Source organism: Mus caroli, unplaced genomic scaffold (assembly GCF_978045245.1).
Source record: "Mus caroli unplaced genomic scaffold, Mus_caroli_1 scaffold_18, whole genome shotgun sequence".
NCBI classification, from domain to species: Eukaryota; Metazoa; Chordata; class Mammalia; order Rodentia; family Muridae; genus Mus; species Mus caroli.
The window spans coordinates 70809297-70829369 of NW_028227273.1; the positions used below are offsets into that span (position 1 = coordinate 70809297).

The 20073-nt window shown below is 37.6% G+C and overlaps 1 protein-coding gene across 1 annotated transcript; it reads right to left on the reverse strand.

Annotated features, from left to right (window-relative positions):
* Window positions 1-974: 974 nt before the first annotated feature.
* On the reverse strand, window positions 975-19053 carry LOC147000482 (vomeronasal type-2 receptor 116-like). The gene is made up of 6 exons (XM_085832557.1): window positions 18800-19053; window positions 17633-17924; window positions 16516-17328; window positions 14729-14956; window positions 5509-5632; window positions 975-2361 (listed from the first exon to the last, which is right to left on the reverse strand). The coding sequence occupies exons 1-6, from the start codon at window positions 18994-18996 to the stop codon at window positions 1442-1444; spliced, it is 2574 nt and encodes an 857-aa protein (XP_085688683.1). The 5' UTR covers window positions 18997-19053; the 3' UTR covers window positions 975-1441.
* Window positions 19054-20073: the final 1020 nt, after the last annotated feature.

A 20073-nucleotide genomic window follows, 5' to 3' on the forward strand; every position in this document is an offset into this window, starting at 1 on the left:
GAGGAGTTTAGCCTGAAGGTCAGATGCTTGGGCCATTGCTTATGTGACTACTGACAATGCTTCTCTTGTGGGGGCTGTGGGAGGTGGTACCTTAGGCAGGGGCCTGAGTTCCAGGAGCATGAAGGAATGCCTACCATGTCATATAGGTGAATTATGACCATCGGGGTTCAGGCCTCAGCTTGACTGGATACCAGCATGCAATTACCCACATATTTGTACATATGTGTTTATGTGAAATGCTTTAAACCTGATGTAAGAGTTTGGCTTAAGCCATCAAACCTGTAAGTATTATGTGTTTGTCTGTCTCTCTGTCTGTCTCTCCATGTGTGTAAATGTATGTATTTGTATGTGCTAAGTTGCTAGAACTTATATTTGCCTCGACCACTGTGTGTGTGCCAATGCGCATGTGGATGAGTATGTTTGTGTGTATGTGTCTATTAATGTTTGATTCTCCCCCTCTTTCTCTTCTCTAAACATGGGATGTCATAGCCAGCAGTCGCTGTGAGTTTCTTGGCCAACCAACCCATGTCAGCTGACCTCAGCACAGACTCTCAACAACTACCTCCTTTGGGTTACTTTGTGGTGTCAAAGCTGATCTTTTGCACAGAGTCATCTAAATTCCACACATAGAAGAGATTACTTTGTTAAGCTGTACTTTCCCTGACAATTTCATTAGTGTGTCTTTGATGATATACTTAAAATTGAGAGTTATATGTAAAGTGTCTGAAAGAAAAACCTAGTCATTTCCACACATATCGGATCCTTTCTCTGTAGATTACTATAATTCTGACACCTTATGAGAACATTGAAAAGCAGACTCCCAGTGTAAAGTTTTTGTCATATTCTTCTGTATCTTTTTAAATTTTATGTAATTTTATTTGTGGGCATATTTCTCTCTCTCTCTCTCTCTCTCTCTCTCTCTCTCTCTCTGTGTGTGTGTGTGTGTGTCTGTTTGTGTGTGTGTGTGTGTGTTTGAGTATTTCATTATAAGCATAAATAGCTTCAGGTAAATTGCAACCCAAAAGAGAGCATCTGGTTAATTGTAGCTATTGTTACAGGTGTTTGGTAACAGCAGTTGGTCAGGCTGAGTATTGAATCAGTTCCTCTACAAGAACAGGCCATGATTATATCTGCAGAGACATCAGTTCATCTTTGGAAATATTCTAACAACCTATTGATAAAATATTCCTCTCTCATGCATGCTACTAGAAGAACTTCTCTAAGTCTTAGAATGGATCAGGATTCTATTATCTCTTTCTGTCAAAGAGGAAGAGTGATTTAGAACATTGTGGAAGGTTATAAAATCAATAGGGATATTAGTAGATAGGTATTGCTAGGCAATATCCTTAGAGGAAACAGTGAGAGTTATTCCAACATCAGAAAGTTATGGCAATATAATCCAATATTGGTGATTATGAACAAACTATACATTTTTTGGAATTTATGAAATACGAGCATGGGAGGATGATTTCACCCTGATCATTTCAAGAGAATTTTGGTCTGGTCTATACAATATTGTGTAACATTTGGGAACAAATATGCATCCCAGCATCCCTGAACTGGAGGCCAAAATGGAGAAGATCTCCACAGCCACCATGACCTTGCCTTTGGTGCTATGGTAAACAGGGATGAAAGTGACCCAGACACTGCAGAACACCATCATGCTGAATGTTATGGATTTGGCTTCATTAAAGGCACAAGGAAGGTTTCTGGAAAAGAAAGCCAAAGTGAAGCTCCCAATGGCCAGGCTAGCCAAGTATCCCAGAACACAGTAAAATGCATTGACTGAACCCTTGTTGCAAAGAATGATAATGTGTCCATGCTCAGACTGTGCATCAATATCAACAGAAGGAGGAGAAGCTCCCAGCCAAACTGCACATACAATAACTTGAATGAGAATACAAATGGGAATGATGTAGTTAATTGCCCCTGAAACTAGAAAGTACTTCATCATTCTTTGGGAGGCTGTGATTTTGAATGCCAGAACTACAGTAATCATTTTAGCCAAGACAGTGGAAACAGAAACAGTGAATACAATTCCAAATGTGATTTGCTGTAGAATGCAGGTGGCTGCATTTGGATGGCCAATGAAGAGCAAAGGGCAGAGGAAACAAAAGATGAGTGAGATGAGCAAGATATAGGTGAGAGTTCTGTTATTGGCCTTAACAATTGGAGTATTGTGGTGCTTCACAATGACCCCGAGAACCACAGCTGTGAATGCAGAGAAGCACAAAGAGATTAAGAAAAGTGCCATCCCCAGTGGTTCTTCATAGCTGAGAAATACAACAACTTTATGAATGCAGTGATTTCGTTCTGTGTTAGCATATTGGTTCTCCAGACACTGGACACAATTATCCACATCTAATGGGGAAATGAAGATATTGTTAGTGTGGCTTTAGCAATTTTACTGACAGAATATTTCACTTAAGCATATAGAAGACAATTTGCAAAATATGAGTTTGTTTGGTGTTTCAGCATTTTCCATGTTCAATCACAATAGGGCAGTTGGAGGCTTGTGATTGGACAGGAGTAGCGAGGCAGAACAAGTTGAGGAGACAGAGGGGTCTGATGAGGAGAAAGCGAACCAGAAAGGAGGGCGACATGGTGTTATCAAAAGGTTAGAACAATTGTGTTAAAACTTTATCATCATCATTTGCATCTGAAATTATTGCATTGGCATTTGTAAATTATGTTATTTTTGATGCATACATATGATTGGCTAATGAAGCATTAAGTGTCTTGAGTCTACTGTTAATTGTTGAGATGGCTAATGAGTGGTTCTTGGGGCATTGCATGAAAGGAAGAGAAACTTAGGGGCCTTTTCCAAGAGATGGCCTGGTGGGAGACATGTGACCTGTCATGGCTGGCTAGTTGGCAGGCTGAGAGACTTAGTGAGTGAGATCATCTGGTGCCGGGGCCAGTTGTAGATTTTTCCCTCAACAGGTTGGTTAAAATGCATTGAAAGTCACTCTTTCATGAAAAAATTCATTCCACTTTTTAATGGTGATCAACATTAGGGAAATGAAAGCAACAAATATATATATTTGCCTATTTTACTGTGTTGTTTTGGCCATTTATCATGGATATGTACATTTATGAGTGTGTTTACATATAAAAGTAACAGAAGGCATCATTAACTTGAAAATGATTGGGTTTGTATAAAGGAAGCATGATGGTGAGAATGAGACTTGAAATTTATACAACTATAATATTGATTTTTGTTATTTATTTATTTTTTTAAAAATAGACTAAAATAACATTTTATTAGATATTTTCTTTATATACATTTTAAATACTATCCTGAAAGTTCCCTATACCCTCCCTCTGCCCTGCTCCCCAACACACCCACTCCCACTTCTCGGCACTGGCATTCCCCTGTATTGGGGCATATAAAGTTTGCAATACCAAGGGGCCACTCTTCCCAGTGATGGCCGACTGGGCCATCTTCTGCTACATATGCAGCTAGAGATATGAGCTCTGGGGGTACTGGTTAGTTCATATTATTGTTGCACCAATAGGGTTGCAGACCCCTTCAGCTCCTTGGGTGCTTTCTCTACCTTCTCCATTGGGGGCCCTGTGTCCCATCATATATATGACTGTGAGCATCCACTTCTGTATTTGCCAGGCACTGGCATAACCTCATACATGATACCTATAAAAGGGTCCCTTCACTAAAATCTTCCTGGCATTGTGCAATAGTGTCTGGGTTTGGTGGCTGATTATGGGATGGATCCCCAGGTGGGGTATTCTCTGGATAGTCCATTTTTTTGTCTTAGCTCCAAACTTTGTCCCTGTTACTCCTTTCATGGGTATTTTGTTTCATATTCTGAGGAGGAATGAAGTATCTACCCATTGGTCTTCCCTCTTCTTGATTTTCGTTTTGCAAATTGTATCTTGGTAAATGCAAAAATTAATTAAAATATTTCCAAGTTTTGGCCTCTTATGACTATATTAATATCACATATCTAGTGTTTGAGAGATATCAGAGGTCCAGATTAATTGAGACTGCTGGTCCTCCTACAGGTTTGCCCCTTTCAACTTCTTTTAGCCTTCCCTAATTCAACAACAGGGGATAAGCTGTTTCTGTCAATGGGTTGGGTGAAAACATCTGCCTCTTAATCTTTCAGCCGTTTGTTGGGTCTTTCAGAGAGCAGTCATAATATGTCCATTTTTTTTCTTTTGAGTACTCCATAACTTCAGTAATGGTGTCAGGCTTTTGGACCTCCCCTTGAGCTGAATCCCACTATGGACCTGCCACTGGATCTTCTTTTCCTCAGACTCCTCTACATTTCCATCCCTGTAATTCTTTTAGACAGGAACAAGTATGGGTCAGAGTTGTGATTGTGGGATGGGTACCCCATCCCTCACTTGATGTCCTGTCTTCCTGATGAAGGTGAGCTTTATAAGTTCCCTCTCCCTACTGTCAGGCATTTCATCTAAGGTCACTCCCTTTGAGTCCTGAGAGTCTCTCACCTCCTAGTTCTCTGGTGCATTCTGGAGGGTCTCACCAACCTCCTATTTCCCTGAAGTTGCCTGTTTCCATTCCTTCTGCTGGCCCTCAGGACTTCAGTCTTTTTCCCTAACCCTCAAGAGACTGGAGGACCCAGGGAGTTTAGAGTTCAGGTGGGGTGGGAGGTGGAAACATCTACGTGGAGAGACACGAGGATACAGAGGGGTTATGGTATGTGAAGCAGTTGTAGGATGGATCAGGAGTAGGAGAATAAAACATAGAGTGTAAAACACAAATTAATTTAAATAATAAAATATAAACAAAAACAAGTTGTTTAATAAATACACATACAAAACCAAATAAAAACTCAACATTAATGGGTTCTATTGTGGAGAAATTTAAATTGGCATGATATATAGTAGTAATGAAAAGAGGACCATTCATATTTTCATATCATGTGTCCAGAGTGATCCTCAGTTTTCTAAATTTAAAATACATTGAACTTTTGAAAAAGTGTTCTTTAGTATGCAAAATATTGTCTAAAAGAAGAAAATACTAATTTGAATATCTTATAATTTTACAAGTTATTATTCTCCATGTTCTTTCATCTTACAGAGGACTGGGATTTGTTTACCCATACACACATGCCTTATTTTGTCTTCCATGTTCTTCTATACATGCAAGGTAGGCATTGCCTTAGGTTAAACCATACACATCAAGTCAAAATAAATACATTATTTAAATATTTATGATCTACATATATATTTTAGAGAGTAGTAATTACTAGAAAATATGTTGTGTAGAGTACACTTAAATTTTATTATCAAAACTATTTGAGAGTAAGCCATTTACTATGAATTTTCAAGAAATTAAAGATTTAGGACAATTTCTACTTTTTTTCTTAATAAGTAATTTTAAAACATTGTATTCCTATAATGACTAACTTACAACAGAGATGTATTTTGTTTTTAAGCTTCATTTTAAACTACTTCAGTTTTCCAATAGTGGAGCAAGATGATAATTTTTTTGAAGAACTTATTCTAGCAGGAAATACTCACTTGTCTCGTTAGAAATTTCATTTTCAGGACAGGGTTTGCAATGAAAACAGCATGCTGCCATTCCGTCAATCCTGAATTTTCTAGATCCAGGATCACAATCAGCACTGCACACCGAAGTTGGCACCTAATGAAAAGTAGACATATGCTGCTAACTGGAGTTTTATTAACCCTTCCATAATTATATTATAATTGCATGTGACATTAAGAAACTAATTTCATATACACCAACAGATTTAGCAGATTTTTACCTAGTGCATTTTATGAGGACAGATATCAATATATGGAAAAATGAGTAAAAGTTGACTTGGATCCCAACTATTTGAAATTCAAGAATAAACCATGAAAGCCTCCTGTGTGAAAACACTACAGAGGTTTCAAGGTGGTTATTCTAGTTAATTCTTGTCACCTGAGCACATAATGCAGTGTAAAGGCACAGAGAATCACAAATGAGAAATTATCTCTGTCAGGCTAGTCTGTCATCATATATGTGAAGCATATATTAAATATTTTTAAAGATTTATTCATTTATTAAATGTAAGTATACTCTAGCTATCTCCAGATACTCCAGAAGAGGGCGTCAGATTTCATTATGGATGGTTGTGAGCCACCATGTGGTGGTTGTGATTTGAACTCAGGACCTTTGGAAGAGCAGTTGGTGCTCTTAAGCACTGAGCCATCTATCCAGCCCCCTAAATTGTTAATTGAGGTGTGAGTGGCAATGCTATTGGGAGCAGAGTTGTCTGTAGGCAGTGGTACATTAGAAATCATACAGAACAAGCCAGTAAGCAGAGTTCCTTGAGTGACACTTTTTCAGTTGCATTTTCCAGGGCCATGCCTTTTCTTCACTTGTATGTAACCTATGAGTCAAATCGACGTTTTCCTCCTCAGTTTGCTTATAATTACTGTTTAATAACAGCAAATTGTAGCAAATTAGGAGTAATGGACATACAAAAACAGGGGAAATAAGGCTTCAAATATCATATAACCAAAATAACCTCAACAACATTAGACAGCAAAAGTTAACAAACTAAGAGGAAACATATCAACAGCAGCCTATGATGAATCCTATTGCATTTGTGGTTAGCAGGTACGGAGTTGCCATATTCCTTTGCAGTGTTAGTAGACCTTAGCTTCCTTTATATATCAGGGCACAGGTTTTCCTTCTTTTACTATAGTTTATATTATTCAGTTTCCCACTAAGAATATAAAGAATATTTTTATGATGAGTTCTGAACATACATTTCCTTGTCCACATTCCTTTAATGCATAATATCCATTTCAGCCCAGGTTTGAGTAGAGTCAATGCAAAAGTCTGACTGACCACAAATGCAGAGAGATACTCCTGACTCTCAATTCAAAGATGTAGATGAAAGACATGTGCCACTACAAAATCTTGTTCTCACCTCTGATTTTAATTGAAATTCTCTGATTCTCCTGTCCATGTGTTACAATATCATCAGTAGTTTTGAAATAAAAATGGAAACAAAAAATATCTTTAAAAAAAAGGAAAGAAAGAAAGAAAGGAGGGAAGAAAGAAAGAAGTCTTCCTTATTGAAACAAGTATTCTCCTAGATTGTCAGATTTGGTTCTTTTTTAAATTCTGAAATGATGGTAGACTGTATTAAGAGCTTTTTTTCTGCATGATTTTGTATAAAATATAGTTCTATCTTCAAGTTTGATTGTGTTATGTTTTACATGTTGCTTATATTCATTGGATGAGCCATACTTGCATTCATAGAATATAGTTATTTGGGCTCACTGACTAATATTTTAGTTGTGTTGCTGAAATCTGTTGTTAGATTTTTGGTCAAGAATTATTTTAGGACACAAGCCCCTTCCAGTCTGACCAGAACCCAGGGTAGCTAGGGCGCAGAGTCAGCTGACACCCGCCAGCTACCCAGGACACCCGCCCAAGGGATCTTTAGACTTCTGGTGAGTGGAACACAGCTTCTGCTCCAAACCAATCGCGCGGGACCTGAGACTGCATTAGTTAGGGAAGCGGAAAACTGGCCTGAGTAGGGGCACAAGCCCCTTCCGGTCCGACCAGCACCTGGGTAGCTAGGGCACAGAGTCTATTGACACCCGCCAGCTACCCACTACACCCGCCACGGGATCTTAAGACTTCTGGTGAGTGGAACACAGATTCTGCTCCAATCTCTAAACAGAGACAACTATAACAACTAACTCCAGAGATTACCAGATGGCAAAAGGTAAATGTAATAATCTCATTAACAGAAACCAAGACCACTCACCATCATCAGAATCCAGCACTCCCACTTCGCCCAGTCCAGGGCAGCCCAACACACCAGAAAAGCTAGACCCGGATCTAAAAGCATATCTCATGATAATGGTAGAGGACATCAAGAAGGACTTTAATAACTCACTTAAAGAAATACAGGAGAACACTGCTAAACAGGTAGAAGACATTAAAGAGGAGGCACAAAAATCCCTTAAAGATTTGCAGGAAATCCAGACCAAGCAGGTGATGGAATTGAATAAAACCATCTAAGACCTAAAAAGGTAAGTAGACACAATAAAGAAAACCCAAATTGAGGCAACTCTGGAGATAGAAACCCTAGGAAAGAAATCTGGAACCATAGATGTGAGCATCAGCAACAGAATACAAGAGATGGAAGAGAGAATCTCAGGTGCAGAAGACTCCATAGAGAACATCGGCACAACAATCAAAGAAAATACAAAATCCAAAAAGATCCTAACTCAAAACATCCAGGAAATCTAGGACACAATGAGAAGACCAAACCTACGGATAATAGGAGTAGATGAGAATGAAGATTTTCAACTCAAATGACCGGCAAATATCTTCAACAAAATCATAGAGGAAAACTTCCCAAACCTAAAGAAAAACATGCCAATGAACATACAAGAAGCCTACAAAACTCCAAATAGACTGGACCAGAAAAGAAATTCCTTCCGACACATAATAATCAGAACAACAAATGCACTAAATAAAGATAGAATACTAAAAGCAGTAAGGGAGAAAGATCAAGTAACATATAAAGGCAAGCCTATCAGAATTACACCAGATTTTTCACCAGAGACTATGAAAGCCAGAAGAGCCTGGACAGATGTTATACAGACACTAAGAGAACACAAATTCCAGCCCAGGCTACTATACCCAGCCAAACTCTCAATTACCATAGATGGAGAAACCAAAGTATTCCACGACAAAACCAAAATCACACATTATCTGTCTACGAATCCAGAGCTTCAAAGGATAATAACAAAAAAAAAAAACAAAAACAAAAACAAAACAATTCAAGGACAGAAACCACATCCTAGAAAAAGCAAGAAGGTAACCCCTCAACAAACCTAAAAGAAGACAGCAACAAGAACAGAACGCCAACTCTAACAACAAAAATAAAAGGAAGCAACAATTACTTCTCCCTAATATCTCTTAATATCAATGGACTCAACTCCCCAATAAAAAGACATAGACTAACAGACTGACTACACAAACAGGACCCAACATTTTGCTGCTTACAGGAAACTCATCTCAGAGAAAAAGATAGACACTACCTCAGAACAAAAGGCTGGAAAACAATTTTCCAAGCACATGGTAGGAAGAAACAAGCTGGAGTAGCCATCCTAATATCTAATAAAATTGAATTCCAACCCAAAGTCATCAAAAAAGACAAGGAAGGGCACTTCATACTCATCAAAGGTAAAATCCTCCAAGAGGAACTATCAATTCTAAATATCTAAGCTCCAAATACAAATCAGCCACATTCATTAAAGATACTTTAGTAAAGCTCAAAGCACACATTGTACCTCACACAATAATAGTGGGAGACTTCAACACATCACTTTCACCAATGGACAGATCATGGAAACAGAAACTAAACAGGGACACAGTGAAACTAACAGAGGTTATGAAACAAATGGATCTGACAGATATCTACAGAACACTTTATCCTAAAACAAAAGGATATACCTTCTTCTCAGCACCTCACGGTACCCTCTCCAAAATTGACCACATAATTGGTCACAAAACAAGCCTCAACATATACAAAAATATTGAAATTGTCCCATGCATCCTATCAGACCACCATGGACTAAGGCTGATCTTCAATAACAAAATAAATAAAAGAAAGCCAACACACACGTGGAAACTAAGCAACACTCTTCTCAATGATACCTTGTTCAAGGAAGGAATAAAGAAAGAAATTGAGGACTTTTTGGAGTTTAATGAAAATGAAGCCACAACATACCCAAACTTATGGGACACACTGAAAGCATTTCTAAGAGGAAAACTCATAGCTCTGAGTGCCTCCAAGAAGAAACTAGAGAGAACACACATTAGCAGCTTGAGAACACACCTAAAAGCTCTAGAACGAAAGGAAGCAAATTCACCCAAGAGGAGTAGACAGCAGGAAATAATCAAACTCAGGGGTGAAAACAACCAAGTGGAAACAAGAAGAACTATTCAAAGAATCAACCAATCGAGGAGCTGGTTCTTTGAGAAAATCAACAAGATAGATAAACCCTTAGGCAGACTCACTAGAGGGCATTCTAATTAACAAAATCAGAAATGAAAAGGGAGACATAACAACAGATCCTGAAGACATCCAAAACACCATCAGATCCTTCTACAAAAGGCTATACTCAACAAAACTGGAGAACCTGGATGAAATGGACAAGTTCCTAGACAGATACTAGGTACCAAAGTCAAATCAAATCAGGTTAATGATCTAAACAGCCCTATATCCCCTAAAGAAATAGAAGCAATCATTAATAGTCTCCCAACCAAAAAACGCCCAGAACCTGATGGGTTTAGTGCAGAGTTCTATCAGACCTTCAAAGAAGATCTAATCCCAGTTCTTCACAAACTATTCCAAGAAATAGAAACAGAAGGTACTCTACCCAACTCATTCTATGAAGTCACAATTACTATGATACCTAAACCACAAAAAGACCCAACAAAGGTAGAGAACTTCAGACCAATTTCCCTTAGGAATATCGATGCAAAAATCCTCAATAAAGTTCTCGCTAACCGAATCCAAGAACACATCAAAACAATTATCCATCCTGACTGTCTTAGTCAAGGTTTCTATTCCTGCACAAACATCATGACCAAGAAGCAAGTTGGGGAGGAAAGGGTTTATTTGGCTTACACTTTCATGCTGCTGTTCATCACCAAAGGAAGTCAGGACTGGAACTCAGACAGGTCAGGGAGCAGGAGCTGATACAGAGGCCATGGAGGGATGTTCTTTACTGGCTTGCCTCGCCTGGCTTCCTCAGCCTACTCTCTTATAGAACCCAAGACTACCAGCCCAGGGATGGTCCCACCCACAAGGGGCCTTTCCCCCTTGATAACTAATTGAGAAAATGCCTTACAGTTGGATCTCATGGAGGCATTTCCTCAACTGAAGCTCCTTTCTCTGTGATAACTCCAGCTGTGTCAAGTTGACACAAAAATAGCCAGTACACTGACCAAGTAGGTTTCATCCCAGGGATGCAAGGATGGTTCAAGATACGGAAATCCATCAATGTAATCCAGTATATAAACAAACTCAAAGACAAAAACCACATGATCATCTAGTTAGATGCTGAGAAAGCCTTTGACAAAATCCAACACCCCTTCATGATAAAAGTCTTGGAAAGATCAGGAATTCAAGGCCCATACCTAACCATAATAAAAGCAATCTACAACAAACCAGTAGCCAACATCAAAGTAAATGGTGAGAAGCTGGAAGAAATCCCACTAAAATCAGGGACTAGACAAGGCTGTCCACTCTCTCCCTATCTATTCAACATTGTACTTGAAGTCCTAGCTAGAGCAATTAGACAACAAAAGGAGATCAAGGGGATACAAATTGGAAAAGAAGAAGTCAAAATATCACTCTTTGTAGATGATATGATAGTATATATAAGTCACCCGAAAAATTCCACCAGAGAACTCCAAACCTGACAAACAGCTTCGATGAAGTAGATGGATATAAAATTAACTCAAACACGTCAATGGCCTTTCTCTACACAAAGAAAAAACAGGCTGAGAAAGAAATTAGGAAAATAACACCCTTCTCAATAGTCACAAATAATATAAAATATCTCGGCATGACTCTAACTAAGGAAGTGAAAGATCTGTATGACAAGAACTTCAAGTCTCTGAAGAAAGAAATTAAAGAAGATCTCAGAAGATGGAAAGTTCTCTGCTGCTCATGGATTGGCAGGATCATCATTGTAAAAATGGCTATCTTGCCAAAAGCAATCTCCAGATTCAATGCAATCCCCATCAAAATTCCAACTCAATTCTTCAACGAATTTGAAAGAATAATCTGCAAATTCATCTGGAATAACAAGAACCTAGGCTAGCAACAACTCTTCTCAAGGATAAAAGAACTTCTGGTGGAATCACCATGCCTGACCTAAAGCTTTACTACAGAGCAATTGTGATAAAAACGGCATGGTACTGGTATAACGACAGAAAAGTAGACCAATAGAATAGAATTGAAGACCCAGAAATGAACCCACACAACTAGGGTCACTTGATATTTGACAAGAGAGCAAAAACCATCCAGTGGAAAAAAGACGGCATTTTCAACAAATGGTGCTGGCACACCTGGTGGTTATCATGTAGAAGAATGGGAATTGATCCATTCCTATCTCCTTGTATTAAGGTTAAATCTAAGTGGATCATGGAACTCCACATAAAACCCGAGACACTGAAACTTATAGAGGAGAAAATAGGGAAAAACCTCGAAGATATGGGCACAGGGGAAAAATTCCTGAATAGAACAGCAATGGCTTGTGCTGTAAGATCGAGAATTGAAAAATGGGACCTCATGAAACTTCAATGCTTCTGCAAGGCAAAAGACACTGTCAATAAGACAAAAAGGCCACCACCAGATTGGGAAAGGATCTTTACCTATCCTAAATCAGATAGGGGACTAATATCCAATATATATAAAGAACTCAAGAAGGTAGACTCCAGAAAATCAAATAACACCATTAAAAATGGGGCTCAGAGCTAAACAAAGAATTCTCCCCTGAGGAATACCGACTGGCTGAGAAGCAACTGAACAAATGCTCAGCATCCTTAATCATCAGAGAAATGCAAATCAAAGCAACCCTGAGATTCCACCTCACAGCAGTCAGAATGGCTAAGATCAAAAATTCAGGTGGCAGCAGATGCTGGCAAGGATGTGGAGAAAGAGGAACACCCCTCCATTGTTGGTGAGATTGCAAGCTCATACAACCACTCTGGAAATCAGTCTGGCGGTTCCTCAGAAAATTGGACATAGTACTACAGGAGTATCCCGCAATACCTCTCCTGGGCATATATCTAGAAGATGTCCCAACTGGTAAGTAGGACACATGCTCCACTATGTTCATAGCAGCCTTATGTGTAATAGCCAGAAGGTGGAAAGAAACCAGATGTCCCTCAACAGAGGAATGGATACAAAAAATGTGGTACATTTACACAATGGAGTACTACTCAGTTATTAAAAAGAATGAATTTATGAAATTCCTAGGCAAAAGGTTGGACCTGGAGGGCATCATCCTGAGTGAGGCAACACAATCACAAAAGGACTCAAATGATATGTACTCACTGATAAGTGGATGTTAGCCTAGAAACTTAGTATACCCGAGATATAAGTGACAATTTGTAAAACACATGAAACTGAAGAAGAACGAAGACCAAAGTGTGGACACTTTGCCTCTTCTTATAAATGGAAACAGTCACTCATGGAAGGAATTACAGAGACAAAGTTTGGAGCTGAGATAAAAGGATGGACCATCTAGAGACTGCCATATCCAGGGATCCATCCCATAATTATCCTCCAAATGATGACACCATTGCATACACTAGCAAGCGTTTGCTGAAAGGACCCTGATATAGCTGTCTCTTGTGAGACTATGCCGGGCCCTAGCAAACACATAAGTGGATGCTCACAGTCAGCTATTGGAGGGATCACAGGGCCCCCAATGGAGGAGCTAGAGAAAGTATCCAAGGAGCTAAAGAGATCTGCAACCCTGTAGGTGCAACAACATTATGAACTAACCAGTACCACGGAGCTCTTGACTCTAGCTGCATATGTAACAAAAGATGGCCTAGTAGGCCATCACTGGAAAGAGAGGTCCATTGGACTTGCAATCTTTCTATGCCCCAGTACAGGGAAATGCCAGGGCCAAAAAGTGGGAATGGGTAGGTAGCGGAGTGGGGGGAGTGTATGGGGGACTTTTGGGATAGCATTGGAAATGTAATTGACGAAAATACGTAATAAAAAATATAAAAAAAAACTTATCACATCAGACTTCATATCTATTTTATACCTATCAGGCATATTAGATATTTAATTTTCAAATTTTCTCAAAAGCAAAATTTTATTACTACCAATTTCACCTCATACAGAAAATGCAAGTTGCACAGGCTTCTTTATTTGAATGACCTATGCAAAAATGAATGGACCAGACAAGTTTGCTTTAGTGAGCATTCTCTTTTGCAAGGTATGATCCAGGGCTATCGACATGACTAAAGTCTCAAAAATAATTCTTACTTAGGAGAAGGACCTTGTTTAATTTCCAGCATCCACTATGTGGCAAGAAGCACTTGCAAACGCTTTGAGGTTTGAATAACTCTTCCGCTATCCATATACACTAAACATGCAGGTTTTGCACAGATGTACATGGAGACAAAACGTCTACAAAAAACATAAAAAAGAAAGAGAAAAACAAGGTATAGTTTATAAGGTATCTAAATTTGCTGTCAAATGTTAATTATGGTTATGTAGAGGTGTAGGAAATTTAGGACTAATTGTTAAACAGGTTTAAAAACTATATAATAAAAATTGGTGACTTGGATTTGATGCATTTACTCTGTCTTTACAAAGAACCATATTCTTTAAACATCCTTTGAAAGGGTTTATCATAAGATTGAAACTCACTCTGTAAGAGTAATATTTGGACTAATAGTATATTGCTCAGTATACTGGAAGTAATATAAACTACTTTCTAAAACAGTTAAGTTAAATTTAAAGGCAAAACAGGTTCTGATATGATACAAATACACTGTATTAGTGTTGGAAATCCTCAATGAATTACTAAAAAGGGACGTAAAACATGAAAAAATAAACATAGTATAGGATGCTACAAATCAGTCTTGCACATGGTAATCAATTTTACCTCACCAGTTTAAAGGAAGTTTGGATGCACACACTTGACAGTTCAATTTAAATTAGTACAATTCGGCTGAACACACCTGTGTACTTCCTTTTGCCCACTCTATCATATCTTCAGATAAATGTACCCGTTGACCATTTGGAAAATAGGGACTAAACATTCCTATTTTAACTCTAAGTCCAAGGCCCTGTGGGAAATTCCAAATGTAGAAAATGTCATACTTTTCCTGCAGTTTGTCTCTTTGGTTCATATTCACTCTGTCCCCAACAGGATTAGTGAACTGGGTCTTTCTCAGAAAGGAATAGAGCTGAAAGACAGTCAAAATAATATATAGTCTCTTTCTTAAGGTAAGAAAATATGTTCTTATTTCCTCTTAAAGACAACTTTATTGACACTATGCCAGTGAAAATTTCAGTGAAATTCAATGGATGTACAAAATTATAATGTTGCTGTTATTTTAGTTCTCTAAGAGATTACCCATCAAGTACAAATATAGGTGTAGACATAAAATATATTTGCAGTATGAAACACAGACACATTGAACAGACAGATGTGCATCCATATAGAGATACACACATAGCACAAGCACACACTTATCTACAGAAACATTCATATACATTTCCAAACACATGTATAAAAAACACAGATACACATAGACACAGAATATGCATCGAAAACATCAAATAGACACAGATACACACAAAACACATACTCAGTTTTACACACACACACACACACACACACACACACCATGCACAGAGGAATATTCATAGATTCACATAGACATGTATTGACACCCCCACATAGAGTGACATTGATACACTGAAAAATTTATTATCTCAAGCACAGAAAAACAGACAAAATGAATAAACATACACAAAAACACACAAAACCCAGGCACATGCAGATGTTTTATTTATTTATTTATTTGTTCATTTATTTATTTGAGAAGGGTTTCTCTATATAGCCCTGGCTGTATTGGAACTCACTCTGTAGACCAGGCTGACCTCGAAATCAGAAATCTGCCTGCCTCTCTCTCCCAAGTGCTGGGATTAAAGGCATGTGCCACCAAGTGCATGCATTTATAATTTTACAAAGGATTATACATTCTGACAAAATCTACCATGCAGAAAGAAATGAAAACAGACAATTTTTTTCTTAACTGACTTAGACACATAGATAGGCAGATTGGCAATGTTTCTATATATGACTCATCTCACTCTGTTTCTCTCTGTGTGTCTTTCTCTGTCTCTCTGTCTCTATATATGTATATATCTATATCTATATCTCTTCATATATAATCAGTCATGTATATCTAGTAATAGGCACAGATATAGATATACAGACAGATATAGAGAAACATAGAAACATACAAATAGGAAGTGAGAAATATACATTCACACATCACCACACACAAATGTAATGAACTGAATTCTAATATGAATTTCTTTGTAAATACTATCAGAACACCAAGTGATAGCACTAGCCTAGAGTGGGAATGTCAGGAGTTTGGATGTCTAGTTAAAACAATACCCTACAATGATATAAATGTACTTGAAATTTAATGAACAACAACTCATGTTTTAGTGGACTCATGAGTATGGGCTCAGTATGTTTTCAGTATTAGAACATGTATGATGATATTCAGGTAATTTGCAACAAAACATAGGTCTACATGGACAGATTATGCCCTATAGTATATTTGCTTAATATTAGAATCTTATATTAATATAATGATTTACTTGCTCAATAAAAATTCTTTGTATTTTGGAAAGCATTTTCTAGCACAATTGTTTTGGGCATTTGTAATCTATTACAATTATAACATTAATAACACTAAACATGATTTAACAGCAGAAACATTACCTTCTTGCAGCTATAATTGTGTTCTTCCCCATTGTCCTTGGGCAGATTATCAAACTTTTGAAAAGTCATCTGATGGAGTGCATGGGCAAAAGCATACACAGCATTGTATATGTCATAACTCCCTTCAATAAAAGCCATATCAAAAGTATGTACCATTAACCATTCCAATGAGTGATTGGATGAGCAGTTCTTCAGTGTCTTACATTTAGAGGCTGAGACCTCACAGTTAAAGTGCATCCATTCCAGCTTTACCAGATACTCATCTGAGCATTTGACAGAGTTCAATGTCTGGACAAAATGTTTAAACCCAGAAATCTCACTATGGTGTTGTCCAAAAGCAAAAGTCCCATATTCGTTACCAAATGTAAAGTGTTTCATACTAGGACTGACATCCCACTGTGAGGTGGTGATCCATAGTCTCTGTATACCTAGGGATTCCCACATTCTAAAGCTCACAGCTAAAGTACTGTCTGTGTCACCATAAATGATGACAACATTTGTGGATGATGTCATGATTTGGTTGTAATACACTTCAGCTCTTGACATGTATAAATTCATGTTGACTGGAATCATGTTGACAAAGGCAAAGCAGACTGTGTTTTTTTCCATCTCTCTTCTCAAATGGGAGAGAAATTGGATACCTTCATCATTGTCTGAGATGACCAACCCTACCCAGTTCCAACTGAAATGAATTATGAAGGATACCAGGGCAAGGGCTAGAGATGTATGGTCAGAAGCCATCTGATATAGATAGGGAAATTTTTCATGATCACTCAGGACAGGATGAAAGGGTCCATAAGTAATCTGAAAGAACTAGAAAACAGGAACCAGAACTAGGTACAATGAATTCTTAGAACTTGTAAACATATTTTTATGCACAGTTCTAGAAATGTTAGCTAGCCATTATTTTCTCCCTCATCTACATGACATATCAGGAAATGTAGAAACCCCATCAAGTCTGTGATAGTACCCTTGAACTACTTAGATTTGCCCAGGCCTAGTAAGGTCAGGCTGGCACCAACAGATATATGATTTCATGACAGAATTCCCACTCTGCCTCAATAAACACACACACACACACACACACACACACACACACACACACACACACACTTACCTCCTGAGACATGAAGTTGTTTAGGATTGTATTAAGTTTCACAGTTGTTGCCCAATTCAGTCTTGTAAGTGCCATTGCACACTTGGTGAATTCTTTACACATATAATTAGGGAGAATATCATGATTTTGTAAACTCAAATGAATGAGACTCATCAATTCAGATTCCCAGTAACAATTGTAGTTTGTGAATTTAAATGTTAGAGACATATTTGGCAAAATATCAGGGTTCCTGTTGATTTCATATATGGAAAAAGCCAAAGCCAGAGCATACTTGTGGTTTTCAGTATGAGTTCTGTAAAAGGTTACAGTGTTTATAATTAACAGCAATTTACAGATAACATTTTGACTCAATAAAAGGACAATTCTACACTGGATTGCATTGTCTCCACCCCATAAAGATTGAAATGATCTGTGTAATGTGGTTGAGATGGCAAAGAAGCTGGAAGTTCATTAAACCTTGAAATGTTCATGAAAGGTCATCTTTCATAAATGAGATGTTACCAGTATTAGTAATAACATCACTTTTCAAAAAACACAAACAGACCCCTTATAGTCCATACATTGCATCCTTATTCTAAAGAGAGAGAGTAAAGAACTGGACTTTGTAAGTTGTTAAAGCCAATGCATTTGTATAGATCCAAATATAAACGTTACAGTGGACAGCTATTTTAATTCAATGTTTGATGCAGCATCTGTACATAAACAGGGACCACATGGAGGAAATTTAAGAAAGTGGCTGAATATGCACAGGTAGGTGTGTCTCCAATATTAACGGCCACAACACATGCACGAGAATCTACATTGCGATGGAAGGACCATCAGAAAACTCTATGGCCATTTGCCTAAACACCTAGGATAAAATAGAAAATTTATGGGCATTCTTTTGATAAGACCAGTCGCTTGTAAAATGGAAACTTCCTAGGAGAGGTATTTATGTGACATATTCAGGTCCAGTTTTGTTTTATTGCTGAGTTTCCATTCCTAAGTGTGAGGCTGATTAAAAGATACTCTATCAATTTAAATTGGTAATATATCATTAAGTCGCTAAAAATATTTCTAGTTCTTTCTTGTTTTGCAAAAGACTCATAGGTTTGCGTTGCTCCTCATCCTCAGTAGTCTTGGGAAACATTCATGTTGACTGTACATGGAAAACACAAAAGCACTTACTGTATATTCAGTATATGACTAAAATACTCTTTCTCCACAGGTTGTTGTACTGCACGAATCATGAAGGTACATTCTGTTCCCTGGTTTCTATTCTTGTCTTCATTCTGCTTTATTTTCCAAAAGCACCTCGGATAAATAAAATCAGACACAAGAAGTGGAATGCTCAGGAGCCAGAAGAGGAAAATCAAGGTGAACATATTTTTCCTGTTCTAAGTCTGGGCAGTATTGATTGTGGAGTGCCAAACAGATCAGCAAATCAAGCAGGTACCAATAGATTCCCATTTGTTATTAATACTGTGTCCAAGGGAGAGACTACACCTGTATTCATGTTTCCTTTTCTACAGGTGTTTTCTCACCCCTGGAGGAATCATTGATGCTCTCTCCTGAGCACCTTTATTCTGATGTCTACTGTGCATGTGATAAATTTGGTTGATAAATATAGATGAGGATGGTGTAGCTTGATGGCTGACATCACACATGTTTAAAGAAATTTGGTCCCTGGAAAGATTCTACTTTGTTAAAATTTGGTCCCAGGACTGCCTCAAAATATGTTTTTGTGAACACCATAAATAATATCAATGGATTTTGTTAGTTGATCCACCGTGTTTTAATGGTTCAGGAAGGCATCACAAAATCTGAGGTCATTGTTACACATTGGTCTTTGTGTCAGAAATCTCCAGAGAAGGAAAATCAGCCTCATGTTTAGAGCATTTGATATCCACTGAGAATACAGTATGGACAAGAATGCAGCAGTGACAGATACAGAATATCTAAACAAAATCTGCACTTACATTGTCTTGAGAATTATAAATTATGTCCAATCTAGAAATACCTGAATTCCGCTGTATTCAAAACTATCCAGATTATCACAGAACCACATTTTTCTTACATATATTTATTTTTATTAAAGTCATTAATCATAATTTTAATACATTTAGAATATTCCCCTGTATTGTTAGAATTCTATTTTTTCCAATATATAGCATGAAGGCTGAGATAAATTTGGTTAATTTTAATTATTTTATTTATTTACATTCATTTGTTGACGTGCTCTCACACCTCTTGCTTTTTAAATATTCATCAAATTCCAGATAATACTTGATCTGTGTGCTCATTTCAAAACAAAAAAAGACCTAGTACTCATATTACCAATGATTAATAAGAAATTAACTGAATATTTATTTGATTTCTAAAACATGATCCTCAATTGTGACCCTCAGTTCTCATAGATCAACACCTTGTTTACATCTCCTTCTTCTAGTTTATGTTTGCTT